The sequence below is a fragment of the Mus caroli genome, unplaced genomic scaffold (assembly GCF_978045245.1).
Source record: "Mus caroli unplaced genomic scaffold, Mus_caroli_1 scaffold_5, whole genome shotgun sequence".
Lineage (NCBI taxonomy): Eukaryota > Metazoa > Chordata > Mammalia > Rodentia > Muridae > Mus > Mus caroli.
Genome location: NW_028227260.1, coordinates 108441604 through 108457344, shown reverse-complemented (window position 1 = coordinate 108457344; position 15741 = coordinate 108441604). Strand labels below are relative to the sequence as shown.

At 37.8% G+C, this 15741-nt stretch overlaps 1 protein-coding gene across 3 annotated transcripts in view; it reads right to left on the bottom strand.

The window, feature by feature from the left end:
* Positions 1 to 15741, bottom strand: part of Atp11c (ATPase phospholipid transporting 11C (ATP11C blood group)) — a 183648-nt gene that overhangs the window by 78918 nt on the left and 88989 nt on the right. For all 3 annotated transcript variants that reach the window (XM_021152852.3, XM_021152853.2, XM_029473144.2), the window contains exons 2-4: positions 13436 to 13555; positions 4994 to 5083; positions 2463 to 2543 (exon numbers count right to left, since the gene is read on the bottom strand). In XM_021152852.3, coding sequence (XP_021008511.1) covers positions 2463 to 2543; positions 4994 to 5083; positions 13436 to 13555 — 291 coding nt within the window. The remainder of the gene's footprint in view (positions 1 to 2462; positions 2544 to 4993; positions 5084 to 13435; positions 13556 to 15741) is intronic.

Below are 15741 nucleotides of genomic sequence, written 5' to 3'. Positions count from 1 at the left end.
CATTTGAACATGACTTCCTCCTTTTTATATCCAATGTTTTTCCCCTCATTGTAATAATACCTGTGCCTTTTCAAATATATGCTTGAACAATCTCTTTTTTTTAATTTTTAATATTTTTATTACATATTTTCCTCAATTACATTTCCAATGTTATCCCAAAAGTCCCCCATAGCGCCCCCCACTTCCCTACCCACCCATTCCCATTCTTTTGGCCCTGGCATTCCCGTATATTGGGGCATATAAAGTTTGCAAGTCCAATGGGCCTCTCTTTCCAGTGATGGCCGACTAGGCCATCTTTCGATACATATGCAGCTAGAGACAAGAGCTCCGGGGTTCTGGTTAGTACATCATGTTGTTGAACAATCTCTTGATCATCTTTTCTCCCTCTCGTTTTTTTTTTTTTGTCCTCATTCCTATTCTGTCCCTCTTCGTGAAAATACTAGGCATTTTATAGGGCACATTCTCTGGTGCTTAAGAAGAAAGGAAAGATAGAACATGACCTAGTATTGGGAGTAAAATGAATCAGTAAGAAAGCCCTTTTGAAAGCCATATATGCTATTCTTGGAACTAAAAATTTATTATAAGGAAAATTATCTTATTAGCCAAAGGGAAAGAGCATTCCAAGTCTTTATTTAGCAATGAAATACACGATATTTATAAAATTCCTGGTAGGCAAGAGAGAGGATCAGAAAACCCCAGGAGGAAAGGTAACCTTTTTCTTTCAATTTACAAGTTTCCTTAAGGTACTACCTAAAAATGTGTTTGCAAATAAGCAGATCCTGTGACCTGTATCTATATATAAGAAATGCACCCCTCATTTAAGGTTTTCTATTGAAAATTTCAATTATATTTGGATAATTTTAAGGGTATTAACACTCACAATGGTCAAAATACTTCAAAGACAATCAACATCATCTGTGAAAGTTTACCAACTCTGTCAAGAGAGATAGTCTTCCCTATCTATCACCCTGCTCAATAGGAGTAGTGATAAGTTCAAGTTATTTGTGTTCTTTCTAAAAACTTTTTATTGAATCCTTGTAAGTTTCATCATTTACCCCAGTTCCACTCATCACTCTGTCCCCTTATATCTACCCTCTGCCCTTGCAACCTCTCCCCAAAATAAAAACAAAAACCCAACCCCCCCAAACACACACACACACACACACACACACACACACACACACACCCCAAAGCATAGAAGGCATCTCACTGTGGAAACTGCAGTACATCACAATGTGTCCCACAGTTTATCCCTCTGTCCACATATCTCCATCTGCAAATGTTCACTGCAATGAGTCATTGGTCTGCTTCTGCCACACCATCAATATTGGATCCTCATTGGGATTCCTCTTGGTTATCCTGTTGTTGCCCTGTGTCATGGATTTCCTGAAGCTTTGGATCAGCAGGACTGGCCCTTTCATACATCTCAGATGTTTACAGATGATATAGACTTTGGGGTGGGCCACCTCAGTGTCCTGGACCTGGACCTGGGTGGTAGCTGAGCTGGTCAGTGCACCAGCTCTCCCTTATCCACACCACCAGGGCAAGCTCTCTAGCACTGCTCCAGCTAGGCCTCCTAATGCTGTCATCTGCAGGAGGCAGGGTCACCTCTCTTGCTCTCTTGCCCTCAGGAGTTGGCTCACTGGCATGCACTACTCCAGAGTCAGCTTCAATGTGCTGCCAAGTCAGGGTTTGGGGCCCACTCTCTCAGTACTGCAGTCTTCAAGGGGGCAAGATTAGCCCTCCAACTCTCATGGTCTCAGGGCCAGTTCTCCTCACTACTAGAGGTGGGAGGTAGGGAGAGCCTCGCCCCTGCACCCATACTATCTCATGACAGAAAATTAGAGGGCCAACTCTCCTGCACTCTTGCCCTCGGGGCCAGCTTACCTGAATCAGTCAGTCAGTCTGTCTGTCTGTCTGTCCCCCCATCCATCCGTCCATCCAGCCCCCCACCCACCTGCTTGCATGTATGTGTGTGTGAGAATGCCAGGTCCCCTAGAACTAGACTTATAAACAGTTGTGAGCTACCATGTAAGTGCTGAGAATTGAACCCTGGGAAGAGCAGCCAGTGCTCTTAACAGCTGAGCCATCTCTCCAGTCCCAAGTATTTGTGTTAAATTCTGTGCTATAGACAATAACATTTAAAATTCATTGGAGTAGGAAATTTTAAGAATGAACAGTAAAAACCCCACTTCCTGTTTCTCTACTAAGATGTACTTTCTACTTGTCCTTTCTATTATGTTTCTCTCTTACACACACACACACACACACACACACACGAGGAAAAGAGTAAATAAATTAAAAATGTTATTATCAGTTTAATAGGTTTTCAACAGGAATCAAATATAAACTAAAACCATCAAAATATTGTCCACAGTATATAAATATGAAAAAGAAAATTTAAAAGAAAATTCAAATTAGCTTTCATTAAAGGACAGACATAGTTTATGTGAGAAATTTACCTGCTTGATTGCTGTAACAGTTATAACGAAAAAAAGTGGAAGTCCACTGGTAACTGGGCTGGTTGGTGTGTCTACTGTGACCTAGGTAGAGAAATTAAATTGAAAATAAAATTAGCTATTAACTCATGTTTAGAATTTATATGCTGCAAATATTTTAGACAAAATATATTCTACTAGTGAGATGAATATTAATTTTAATTATAAGAAAACAATCTATATAACAGTTTAAGAAAATTTAGCAATAGCTTTCACCCAGCTTAGATGATCCCATTTTCAGCAATGTTCACGTTGATTTACCAGCTAATATCTGAGAAGCATTCTGCAAGCCCCTGTACTTTTATCATCCAGCCTCTAGAGATCTTGGCTAATCAAGAAAGAAAGAAGTCCTTGCCTTCCCATAGCTGAAAACTTACAAGGAAAATAAGACATTAAAACTAGCATACAGATGCTAAGATCTGTTGGGCAGTTAGGAGTTAACTAGCCTAAAGGAACATTTCCAGGTACAATGAACAATGTACACAAAGTTTCTCTTCTAGAAGGGGAAGTGACATGTGTTCAAGGAAATAAAGAAAAATAGTGCTAAAAAAGTGTGGTGTGAGAGGCTGGAGAGGCAGGCAAGAGTCAAACCATACAAGAAAGCTGTTGGCTGTTGAGTATTCATTCTACAATGGGAAAGATTTTACACAGAGAATGATAACATGAAAATTTATTCTCAATGCTGTATGAAGGACAGACTAAAAAAGAGTAAAGATGGAGGCTAGGAGTCTACTTGGGAGGCTATTGCCCTGAGACAAATATAAGATGGATCAGGGTAGAAGAAACATGGAAAGAAATACTGAAGATATTCAGAAAGAAAAACGGTACCATTGGTAAGTAATGAGCTATAACTATGGATAGTAGATGTCTTGCAAGTGCTTGGTTAACATGCTTTAGTGAATGCTGTTTTTACTAAAATAGCTGCATATGTATCAGAAGATGGCCTAGTCGGCCATCAGTGGAAAGAGAGGCCCATTGGTCGTGCAAACTTTTCAGTACAGGGGAACGCCAGGGCCAAGAAGTGGGAATGGGTGGGTAGGGGAGTGGTGGGGAGGGTATGGGGGACTTTTGGGATAGCACTGGAAATGTAAATGAGGAAAATACCTAATAAAAAATCTAAAAAAAAAAAAAAAAAAAGAATGAAAAATGGAAGGAGAACTAGATTTGGGGGTGGGATTTTTGCTACAATCAGCCTTTCCATTATTATACTAGCATCTCCGACATCCAGCCAGACCTATCCTGACACACAGAGGAATACACAGAAGACTTTACAAGGCCTTTATGCAACCTCCTCTCTATTCCTGGGATGCTTGTCTTGCATTCTCTGCCACAGAAACCTCTTCAAAACTCAGTTCAGCTATCATGCCCTTTTAAGTTCTTCTTCAGTTAAAATTTATTTTAACTTTCATGGCATAGTTTTAGTAGTTTGCTGAATCTTTAATGGCTTTTACTACATTAAATTAAGTGAAAATACACCGTTGTTATAAATTCCTTAAGGGTAGAGAAAAGCAGTATTTTGATCATATTTTGTTTTGGGGACTAGTGCACAATACACAATAGGCAGTCAGCATATATTTGTTCAAATGAATTTAATTAAATACACTGAATTACTCATTCAAACAGATTTTTTTTTATTGTAGTTCATGTTTCTAAGACATCTGACCATGGATATAAGAGTTCATTCCTAAACACCTCATTTACTACTGAAATTGATTCTTTCCTAAATTCTTTGGAAGGAAATTCCTAAGTGTACGCTATAAAAGAGGTAAGAATCAAAAGTATTATTTAAAAAGAAACTTAAAAAGATCTTTCTACTGAAAGTGACTTGTTCCAGACTTGTTTCAAGGAGCAGGCATAAATTAAATTATCATACCACTTAGTCAAAGCCTCAGAGTATTCAAACAAAAGCTCTCAATGTTACCAAAGCATCTGAGCAACTTCATAGTCATTTTTCTGCTTCGTTTAAAAAGATGAGAGGTATCATTAAAGTTACTATTTTATGAATGAATGAAAAAATGTAAAACCTATGCTCAAAATATAGGATATGATTTAAAAATGACTAAAATTTAAAATAGAAAGCAATAGAAGGAACCCTGAGAAGCACATTGACTTATTAGACTTTCAAACCTCAAGCAAGCAGGTGAGTGGGGAACAGAGAAAGCAGGACTCAGAAAGAAATAAACTAAACCTCTTTAACAAAATAAAACTCAAACTAGTTTCAATTTTGATATATGCTAAATCACTAAGCTGTTATACAATGTATACTCTAAGACCAGATATTAAATCTGTGAAAATTGAAATAACAATAAAATCTCAACAAGTTTTAAAATACAACTTTAGAAAACTTTAACATTATACATTTTTGAAGTGCAATTGCATTTCTACTTAAAAAAAATAAGCAAATCTATTTTAAGTCACAGGATAATTTAAGAAGATAAATTGCTTGAAAGAACCAAATTTCTCCATGTTAAAGTAGCAGTTCATGGAGTTCTTACCTGTACAAGGAAAATGATGAGGAAATAAAAATTTGCAATTCTTCTAAACTGTTCAAACAAATTCTTAGGGAGGAAATTCCAAAGTGTATACTATAAAAGAGATAAGAATAAAAAAACAGTATTAGAAAAGAAACTTAAAAAAATCTTAATACCATATAAAGTGTATTTAGTATATCCAACAATTGAAAACACAATAACACATTAAATTGGCATATATTCATTATTTATATAATATAGATAATTTGCATATACATTTAGAGATAGAGAATTTTTTTTTTTTCAGAAATGAAGCTTCATTGAGAATTTCATAAGGCATCTTAGTCCTACATTTTAATTTTTCAACCCAATCTAAAACAAATTCCTTGCTGTACAGGCTGGTTTTGTGTGTCAACTTGACACAGGCTGGGGTTATCACAGAGAAAGGAGCTTCAGTTGAGGAAATGCCTCCATGAGATCCAACTGTAAGGCGTTTTCTCAATTAGTGATCAAGGGGGAAAGGCCCTGTGTGGGTGATGCCATCCCTGGGCTGGTAGTCTAGGTTCTATAAGAGAGCAGGCTGAGCAAGCCAGAGGAAGCAAGCCAGTAAAGAACATCCCTCCATGGCCTCTGCATCAGCTCCTGCTTCCTGACCTGCTTGAGTTCCAGTCCTGACTTCCTTGGTGATGAACAGCAGTATGGAAGCGTAAGCCGAATAAAACCCTTTCCTCCCCAACTTGCTTCTTGGTCATAATGTTTTGACCAGGAATAGAAACCCTGACTAAGACACGTGCCATATGCTCTCATAGTATATACATTTTGATAGCAATCATTATTGGACAAAACATAACATATTAGCCTTTTTCTGAAAACACTGTAAGACTTTTATCATTAAAGAGTTCCAATCATTTTATCTCCCCCACTTTGTAAAACCCTATGCAAATGTTTTCATCTCTCAACCTGACTTGGTAAAACTTTTGTTTGCAGAGTTGTAAGCCCCTTTTAAAAATGAGCCATTCACCAAAGACTGTGAGGCCAAACCCTAAGCAAAGGGAAGAAGACAGCTGCCATCTCCAGTAGAAGACAAACCAAGTGAACTTGTCCTAGGTCCTTGCTCTTCCACCTTTGTTAGTAGCTCATCTTTCTGATCAAAAGTCAAGTTTAACTTTGTCAAGACACTAAGTTCAGATCAGTGTCTCTATCAGTACCACCTATCTGAGAATATGTGCAAAGATGAAGAAGCATATACACAAATTGAGTGTATACCATGTAATTTGTTAATAACAGCTTAAGCTCAAGGACTGGGCCATTTCAAAAATATCGGAAGTAGGACATATTATAATACAGAAGACTTAAAACTAGAATGAAAAAAATTCTTTTAAGGCAAAAGTCTGAATTTATACTTGGAAAGTCACTATTCCAATCATTTGCATGTCACGAGATATATCCACGGATATAGCTGCTGGAAAGCCAAAGTCTTAGAGCATGTCAAGGTATATGGAAATTTACTGCTAATAACTTTAAAAAATTTTAAATTTATATTAAACAATGTTATATATTTATTTTGTGGCTAGGAAGGTAGTGAATCTACTATGGTGTGCATGTGGAGGTCAGTTGATACTTTTGAGGCATCATTTTTCTCCTTCCAAACCCTTATGTGGGTCCCAGGTATCAAATTTGGGTTGCCAAACTTACATAGCAAGCCCCTTTACAATCTGTGACATCTTGTTGGCCACAACACCTCCTTTAAACAAGGCTTAGAAGCTCTCAAGATTCAGAGAATCTAAAGAGAAAGAAGTCAAATGGACAGCTAGAGCATAATTGTGCTGGACAGGGTTCTTTTTGTTTTTTTTGTTTTTTGTTGTTTTTGGTTTCTTTGTTGTTGTTTGTCAACTTGACACAAGACAGAGTCACCTGACACACAGGAACCTCAATTGAGAAAACACCCTCACCAGACTGAACTTTAATCAAGCCTATAGGCTGTGCCATCCCAGGGCAGGTGGTCCTGAGGTGTATAAGCAAGCAAGGAAACTGAGCAAGCCAGGAGGAACAAGTCAGTAAGCAGCATTCATACAAGGTGTTCAGTTCCTGCCTCCAGGTTCTTGCCTTGAGTTTCTGCCTTGATTTCCATTTGTGATGATAAACTGTAAAGTACATTCTTTCCTTCTCAAGTTGCTTTGGTCACTGTGTTTTATCACAGTAATAGAAAGAAAACTAAGATAACAATCAATAGCCAACAAAAGATGATTTCTAAGATTCAAAATAAGTACCTCAAAGAGAACCAGAGTGGTGGGAGATGGCACTAACAAAATAAACATGTTGTTTAAAGTAAACCCAGAAATGCCAGAGACACATTAAAGCCCAGCACTGAGACACAGAGGCAGGAGGATCTTTATGAGTTTCAGGTCTTCCTGAATGAGATTTTGCCAGAAACCAACCAACCAACCAACAACAAAGCATCCAAAAACTTCCCAAGTGCTGACTGAGCATTTGGGAAAAAGAATTCACACTTTTTTTTTATGATATTCTCAAAGTGGCTTGTGACTAAAAAAAGAAAATAAGCATTTAAAAGCATTGATATTGTCACTTGGAAACCCAATACAATCTAAACCCAGAATTTAACTGTCCCACCAATTTCAAGTAAATAAATAAATGAAGGATAAATTCCAGTAAACTCAAACTAACAGCTGAACTTCTGGGACACTGACCTTCTGTTCTCAAACTACATGTTTGTTTTTTTAAAAAAAACTAAACAAATAAGCATTAAGTCCACTTAAAAGTCCTTAATACAGGTAGTATTAACAGATCAAAGGGAACCTTTTTTTTTTATCTAGTCCTCTTATCACTACTGTTGTTTTACAATACTAAGGATTCAAATCAGGTCTTTACAATGATATACCACTACCTACACTACTGAAGTAGGTACATTCTACACCCTGCTACCATTTTACTGTACCAAATTAGCATTTTCCTTTCGAACTTTGGTTAGTCTCTTCATTGGAAACCAGTGTTCTTCTCTTCATAAGGACCTGAGATAAGACCTCAGGGTGTTATAACTTCCTTTACCATAAGTGTCCCACATGGTATTTGACAAGAAACATGAGGATGTTTGTTTTGAGCAGGTCTAATACTACAGCTAAGGCTAATCTCACACTCAGGGCAATCCTCCTGTTTGGCCTGCCGAGTCCTAGAACCACAATTGTTCAACCACCACTGATACCTCTAAATTAATCTAAAAAAAAGTAAACTTTGTATACTGGCCATTTAAATCACTGAAGTGAGTGGGATGCAACGTGAACAAGTAAAAGAAAAAAAGTAAATTAAGAAACACTCAACTATTCTATAAACTAAGACCAATATTAGCACAGATTAAGAAACATTATTGGGCTGAAGAAATGGCTCAGCAGTTAAGAGTACTACTGGCTGCTCCTCCAGGTCCTGAGTTCAATTCTTGGCAACCAAATGGTACCTTACAACCATCTATAATGGGATCTGATTCTCTCTTCTGGATGTATGTGAAGACAGATCACCCATAAACAAACAAACAAACAAACAAAATCATAGTACTGAAAGAAAAACATTTCCAAAGAGTTTTCTAATCAGAAACAAAATGGAACATTAGACATATACATGAAGTTATTAAAGTTCACTTGTTTATCTAAAAATTGGACTCTCAGACTTGGTTTGCTGCTACAGAAACAAAACCAATGCCAATCACAGGAAGAAAGCGCATATAGTAGTTGTTTTATATATAGTGATAAAATGAATTTTCTGTCCTAAGTTCTTGCCAAGAAGATACTTGTGCTATTTAAAAAAAATAATGTATTTATATTATTATTATTTATATTATTTATATTTCCTGTATGCAGGTATCTTGCCTGAATGTATGTCTATGCACTATGCATGTGCCTGTTGCCTAAGCCTTCATGTGGGTGCCAGGACAAACAAATGCTCTTAATTATTGAGGTGTTTTTCCTTAAACTATTTTAATATGGAGCCATGAAATTAAAAATTACTCCAAAGATTTAAGAATATGTTTTAAAATGTTTCTACATAAAATACTGCATATACTGCACTGCATTTATTTTTTATTAATTATTTTTATTGGGTATTTATTTCATTTACATTTCCAATGCTATTCCAAAAGTCCCCCACACGCTCCCCCACCCACTCCCCTACCCACCCACTCCCATTTCTTGGCCCTGGCATTCCCCTATATTGGGGCATATAAAGTTTGCAAGTCCAATGGGCCTCTCTTTCCATTGATGGCCGACTAGGCCATCTTTCGATACATATGCAGCTAGAGACAAGAGCTCCGGGGTTCTGGTTAGTACATCATGTTGTTCCAACAATAGGGTTGCAGTTCCCTTTAGCTCCTTGGGTACTTTCTCTAGCTTCTCCATTGGGGGCCCTGTGATCCATCCAATAGCTGACTGTGAGCATCCACTTCTGTGTTTGCTAGGCCCCGGCATAGTTTGATAAGTATTTTCACTTATTTTGTAGTGAGTTAAATAATTGGTAGAGGTAGACACACACACACACTCAGAGCTTCTAAAACTTGTATTATATCAAAAGTTGTGTTACTGACTCAAACATCTACCATCTAAACACAACTAAAACCAAATTTTCTATCAAATAAATCTTGAAATATATAAAGTAGGTAAGCTGAAGTGAATATGAACTGAAGGCTTAGACTTTGTGCCCGAAGAATGTGGTATAGCTCAGTGAATGAGTAGTTATCCAGCATAGGTGTAGTTTTATGTTTTATCCCAAGCTCCAGAGAAAAGAGTGGAAATGGCTGTTTTTATGTTAAGTCCACCAAGTTTTTCACTTAGCAATAAAACTGCTGACGGGGAGGATGAAGGGCTAATATTTTGAATAGTACAAGCAACAGTTAAACAAAGGCAGGTGTGTTGGCACATATCTGTAATCTTTCCACTCAGGAAGGTAAGATAGGAGGATTGCCAGGAGTTCAAGGACAGCCTGAACTACATAGGCAAGCCAGCATAGGGGAAAATAACAAAACCTTGTCAAAAACAAACAAAAAACAAAAAAAGGAGGGACAGGGACACAGGTAAAAGTGAAATACTATTTAAAAAGTAACTTATAAAGTTGCCAGTAAACTGAACTGCACAAGGAACACAACCATCCCTACCTACTAGAATCATCTGGATGCAATAGAATAGGAAAGTAAGGTTAATTGTCAGTAAGTTTTATATTGGTAACTGCTCACTTGGCTAAATTACTGTATTCAAGTTCCTATCTCTTCTCTTTTCTGTAGGCAGTAAGTAGAATTTTGAGCTTTACACTCTACCTTCATCACAGAACTTCTAAACTGGGTAAGGTAGCACATGCTTTTAAACCTGGCACTTGGGAGGCAGAGGCAGGCAGATTTCTGTGAGGTTGACGTCAGTCTGGTCTACAGACTGAGTTTAAGGATCTCTAGAGCTATATAGTAAGACAAAACAAAGCCAACAAAGCCAAAAATACAAACAAACAACCCCCCCAAAAAAAAACCACAGTTTCATTCCCAGAAATGAGGTCCTCATCAACAAAAACACACATTACCATTACTATTTCTTTCTAAACCTAGTATAGTGATGCATGTCTATAACATTAGCACTTGAGAGGTAGTAGCACACACACACATGAATTGAGGTCAGCCTTTTTTTTCTGAAATTACTGTATTGTCAATTCTTCTTTGTATAGCTCAACAGTTTTTATTAAAAAATAAAACAATTAAAAAAACTATATGTATGGTATTCAGAGGAGTGTGCCTAATTCTAACTCTCTCACATGCTCTTTAAAACACAAAATCATGTTATTGCATTGCTTTAGATGCTGGCAAAAGTGGATGTTACATAAACTTTGACAAAGCATTCCATGAAATACATAAAGCCTCAGAGCTAACGTGCAACCAATAACCATCACTCTCCCCGTCAGCACAGCACAGCTCTTTACTGGCGCACAGACAGGACACTATCGAACGCCATAAGTCTTTCATATTGATGGAGGAGACAAGAAAGCTGAGGATGGTACACAAACAGCATAATATGAAAAGGGATTTTTCTGCAAAGTTATAGGGCCTTACACAGTAGTCCTGTTCCTGGCTTTATCTCAAGTGCTTGCTTATCAAACTGGGAGCTTTCTCTGGGTTAAGTTAAGTTAAGTTTATCTCTAAGTCAACAAGATGAACCTCAAATGACTTTTTACTTCTTGTGTCTATGATTCTGAGCCAAAGGTCTATAATTGATTGCTTAGTTGGGTAACATAGAGTAAGTCAAAATCTATACTGAAAAGACTATTCACTACCCCACATACAAGTATATAAGCCCCTGACTATGACTAAAAGTTCTGCAACAATGTGTAACAGAAAAAGAAAATCAGCATTTTATCTGATTGTTACAGTGTTCTACAGGCTTACATACATATCTGTTCATTGGGCTTCTGTTTTCACATTCATATTTTACACCTTAATCTTTTATTTCTTTCTTTTTATAGACACAAGGTCTCTCACAATACAATCCCAGCTGTCCTAGAACCCAGAGAGCTGTGTGCTTCTGTTTATATTTTACATATTAATATTTGAACTGAAAATAATCTCCATTATGCCATTGCCTAAAGGAGAAACTAAAGGAATATTTGAATATGAGAATATGCTATATTGTTAAAGGAAGAATTTTAGAGCCTAAGTCACTGCAGATGTGCACTGAATTAAATGTCACCAATATTTTAGCTCTCTTTTGCCAGACTGCATTTGGACGTCAAGAACATTATCAAACTATGCTCCTTGCTATAAGAGACTGTAGTAAACCAGGTATCTACTATTCTAGCACCTTTCCTGGTTGGCCAGCAATAAAGATCAGTAAATTAATACTAGCAGAGTGATGACTACTGGGTACTAGGAGCTGTAAGAAGTGCTTCCATATATGAAGTATTAGTCATTTCATAGGCTGCATTCATTAATTTAACAAAGGTAATATAGCTAATAAATACTTTATAAAGATTTAAATACAAGTACTCAAAATTGTAGGACCCTGCTCTCAACTTAGACCATACTAAACTAAGACCATTATTCAAAAAGTGCCATGGCTATTGTGGTTAAACATTATAGGTCAAGCAATATACAGGCAAAATGTACCCTGTAGGACCCAGAATCACAAGTCAGAAGCAAGATGGAGGAGAGGAGAAATGCAAATGGAAGTCACTATAAGCACCCTCCAGAAGAATGTAAATCCGGTACAGTCTAATCCTTTCAAGGGCAACTCAGAAAGCTCTACACAAGTAAATAATTAATAAGTCCTCATGTTGGCAAATGCTCTACCACTGAGTAACACCTCTCCCCAGCACAATAATTATTACTTGTAGCACATTTTAAGGCCTGAAGTAATATGCACAATCAACAGGCACTGTGAATCATAATGGGAGGCAAGTGATAGGCTTTTTAAAAAGTAAATTACTGTTCAGGGTATTAATTATCACAGTTGGCATTATGATTTGTACATGACCATGTGTGTATACATATATAAATGCATCAGCATCTTTAGAAGCATAAATGAATATATCCAACTTTATATGAACTTCTCATGAGGTTTTTTTTAAAGGCTTTCTAGAGATTCCTAGGAAGTTCCAGACACCTGCAATGGGGGAAGCCCCCAGAAGACTAAAGGGGTTACCTAAGCCTAACAGTGGGAAAATGGAACCTGAAGAGGCCACTCCTGTATCTAGGCAGGACCCCCAGTGGAGGGATAAGGACACCAACCCACCCACAAAAATTTCAACCTAAAACTTGTCCTGTCTAAAAGAAATTCGAGGATAAGGATGGAGCAGAGTCTGAGGGAATGGCCAACCAACAACTTGAGACTCATGGACAAGCACCAATCCCTGACACAATGATGTTGTTGTTCTTGCAGACAGGAGTTTGGCATAACTGTCCCTGAGAGGCTCTACCCAATAGCTGGTTCAGACAGGTGCATACACCCACAATTAGACAGTAGATGGCTCTTGGGGACTCTTTTGGAGGAAGGATTGCAGGCCCTGAAGGGGATGGAAACTCTACAGGAAGACCAATAGAGTCAACTAATCTGGACCCTTAGGAGCTCTCAGGGACTAAGCCACCAACCAAAAGACACACACAGGCTGGAGCAAGGCCCCTGTCACATACATTGCAGATGTGCAGCTCAGTCTCCATGTGGGTCCCCCAACAACTGGAGCGGGGGCTGTCCCTAAAGCAACAGCCTGTCTATGGAATCTGTTTCCCAACAGGGCTATCTTATCTGGCCTCAGTAGGAGAGGGTGCACCTGACCCTGAAAATACTTGATGCTCCAGGGTTGGGTGATATAGGGGGTGGGAGGAAGGAATCTTCTCAGAGGAGAAGAAGAGGGGCTATTAGGGAGGGATTATGTGAGGGGAAACTGGGGGAGAAATGATTCGGTTGTAAATAATTAAAAAAAAACCCAACTTACCTTAGATGAGACTATTCTATTATCACAAAATCTTTGCGCAATATAAGCTTCTGTTCCAGAAATGGGATGATTGCCAACAAACACTGTGCGTGTACCAACTCGTTTCTCTTCTCCAGCACACTAGCCAAGAAAGAAGGAAAAGGTCAGCTTTTCACCATGTTTCTCCATGTTTTTACCAAGCTTAGGATTCTGGTGAATCGGAGGAGCAGGGAATGGTAAAAACCCTGTCTAGAAATGAAAATCCACAAATCTCTTAGCAGGTTAACAAATTATCCTAGCAAAACTGTTGTTTCAAGGAACTGGTCTAAAGCCAACAGTACAATTCTAAAATAGTTACAGAAAGCAATTAAAGGCATCTAGAGAACTTTACCTCAAAATATAGCACTCTGATATGCTGATAATTTAATAATAAGGCTCGTGAAAAGATGTTGTAAGAGTGGTTACACTGATGCTGTGCTGGATACCCCAAAGAAGAAAGTAATTGCAATTATTCTTTTCTGTATATTTTCTTTAACTAATCTCATATTTTCAGGACGAAATATTCAATAGTAAACTATACTATTGAACAGATTTTTGACACAAGTTTTGTCTACTTCCTATGCAGGCCCATTCAATTCTCCCAAACAATAATTTATTAACCACAGTGTAAGCCCTAGACACATCCATCCACCTAAACTCATTTGTTATTCCTCAAATTGTCACATTCTTCATCTTCTCATCCCCTATTGTACTAGCTGGTTTTATGTGTCAACTTGACACAGGATGGAGTTATCACAGAGAAAGGAGAGTGTCTCCATGAGATCTAGCTGTGGGGCATTTTCTCAATTAGTGATCAAGCGTGAAGGCCCCTTTTGGGTGGTACCATCCCTAGGCTGGTCGTCTTGGGTTCTATAAGAAAGCAAGCTGAGCAAGCCAGGGGAAGCAAGCCAGTAAGGAACATCTCTCCATGGCTTCTGCATCAGCTCCTGCTTTCTGACCTGCTTGAGTTCCAGTCCTGACTTCCTTTGGTGATGAACAGCAGTATGGAAGTGTAAGCTGAATAAACCCTTTCCTCCCCAACCTGCTTCTTGGTCATGATGTTTGTGCAGGAATAGAAACCCTGACTAAGACACCTATAAAGCAAGTTTATAAGAGGCTAAGTGGTAGTTCACACTTGTATATAATATATAGAAGGACTATCAGGAGTTTGAGGGCAGCCTGGTCTCATACAAACAAACAAACAAACAAACACCCCAAATAAAACAGAACACCTTAAAACAAAACTAACTGCACAAATACAAAAGGGTTTATAGATATCTGCATCCCATTTGATTAGTTGAGCAACTAATTGCAATTCTTTGGTTCTCTTAAAATACATGGTAAAATTAATCAACCTTCTGTCAACTCATTTGATGAAATTTTGGAGGGCATCTTATAGAAACAACACTGCATTTTATTGCCAGCCATATTATTTCGGCCATAGTCCAAATGCAGCTCAAAACTCGAACTTATAAAAATAATAGGCTGGAAATATTTTATTTATTATACAACTTCTGAGGACCATTGTGTCAACTAACATATCAGAGAATATATACACAATACAAATTATTTCTAAACATGAAATAATTACTTAGAACTTTAGAAGTCAAATCCTATTAATGAAATAATCACACTTTTCTACAAAGAAACTATCATTCTTTGATTTTATAAGAGTTTCCCTGTGATCTCTCACAGTCTACTGCCCTAAAGTCAGTTAGAAATATACTTCTAATGCTTCTTGTACCTCTTTTGAGCCTGGTCTACAGAGTGAGTTCCAGGACAGCGAGGGCTACACAGAGAAACCCTGTCTCGGGAAAACCAAAATAAATAAATAAATACATACATACATAAATACATAAATAAAAAAAAACCAAATATATATATAAAGTAGATTTATAAAAGTATATATAAAAAGTAGATTTATAGTAGTATATATAAAAAAGTAGCATACACCAGCTGATATGAGGCCCCCAACACACACATACAGTAGAGGACTGCCAGGTCTGTGTTCGTTTAAGAGGAGATGCATCTGCCATATCCGGGGATCCATCCCATAATCAGCTTCAAAACGCTGAAACCATTGCATACACTAACAAAATTTTGCTGAAAGGACCCAGATATAACTGTCTCTTGTGAGACTATGCCGGGGCCTAGCAAACACAGAAGTGGATGCTCACAGTCAGCTATTGGATGGATCACAGGGCCCCCAATGGAGGAGCTAGAGAAAGTACCCAAGAAGCTAAATGGATCTGCAACCCTATAGGTGGAACAACAATATGAACTAACCA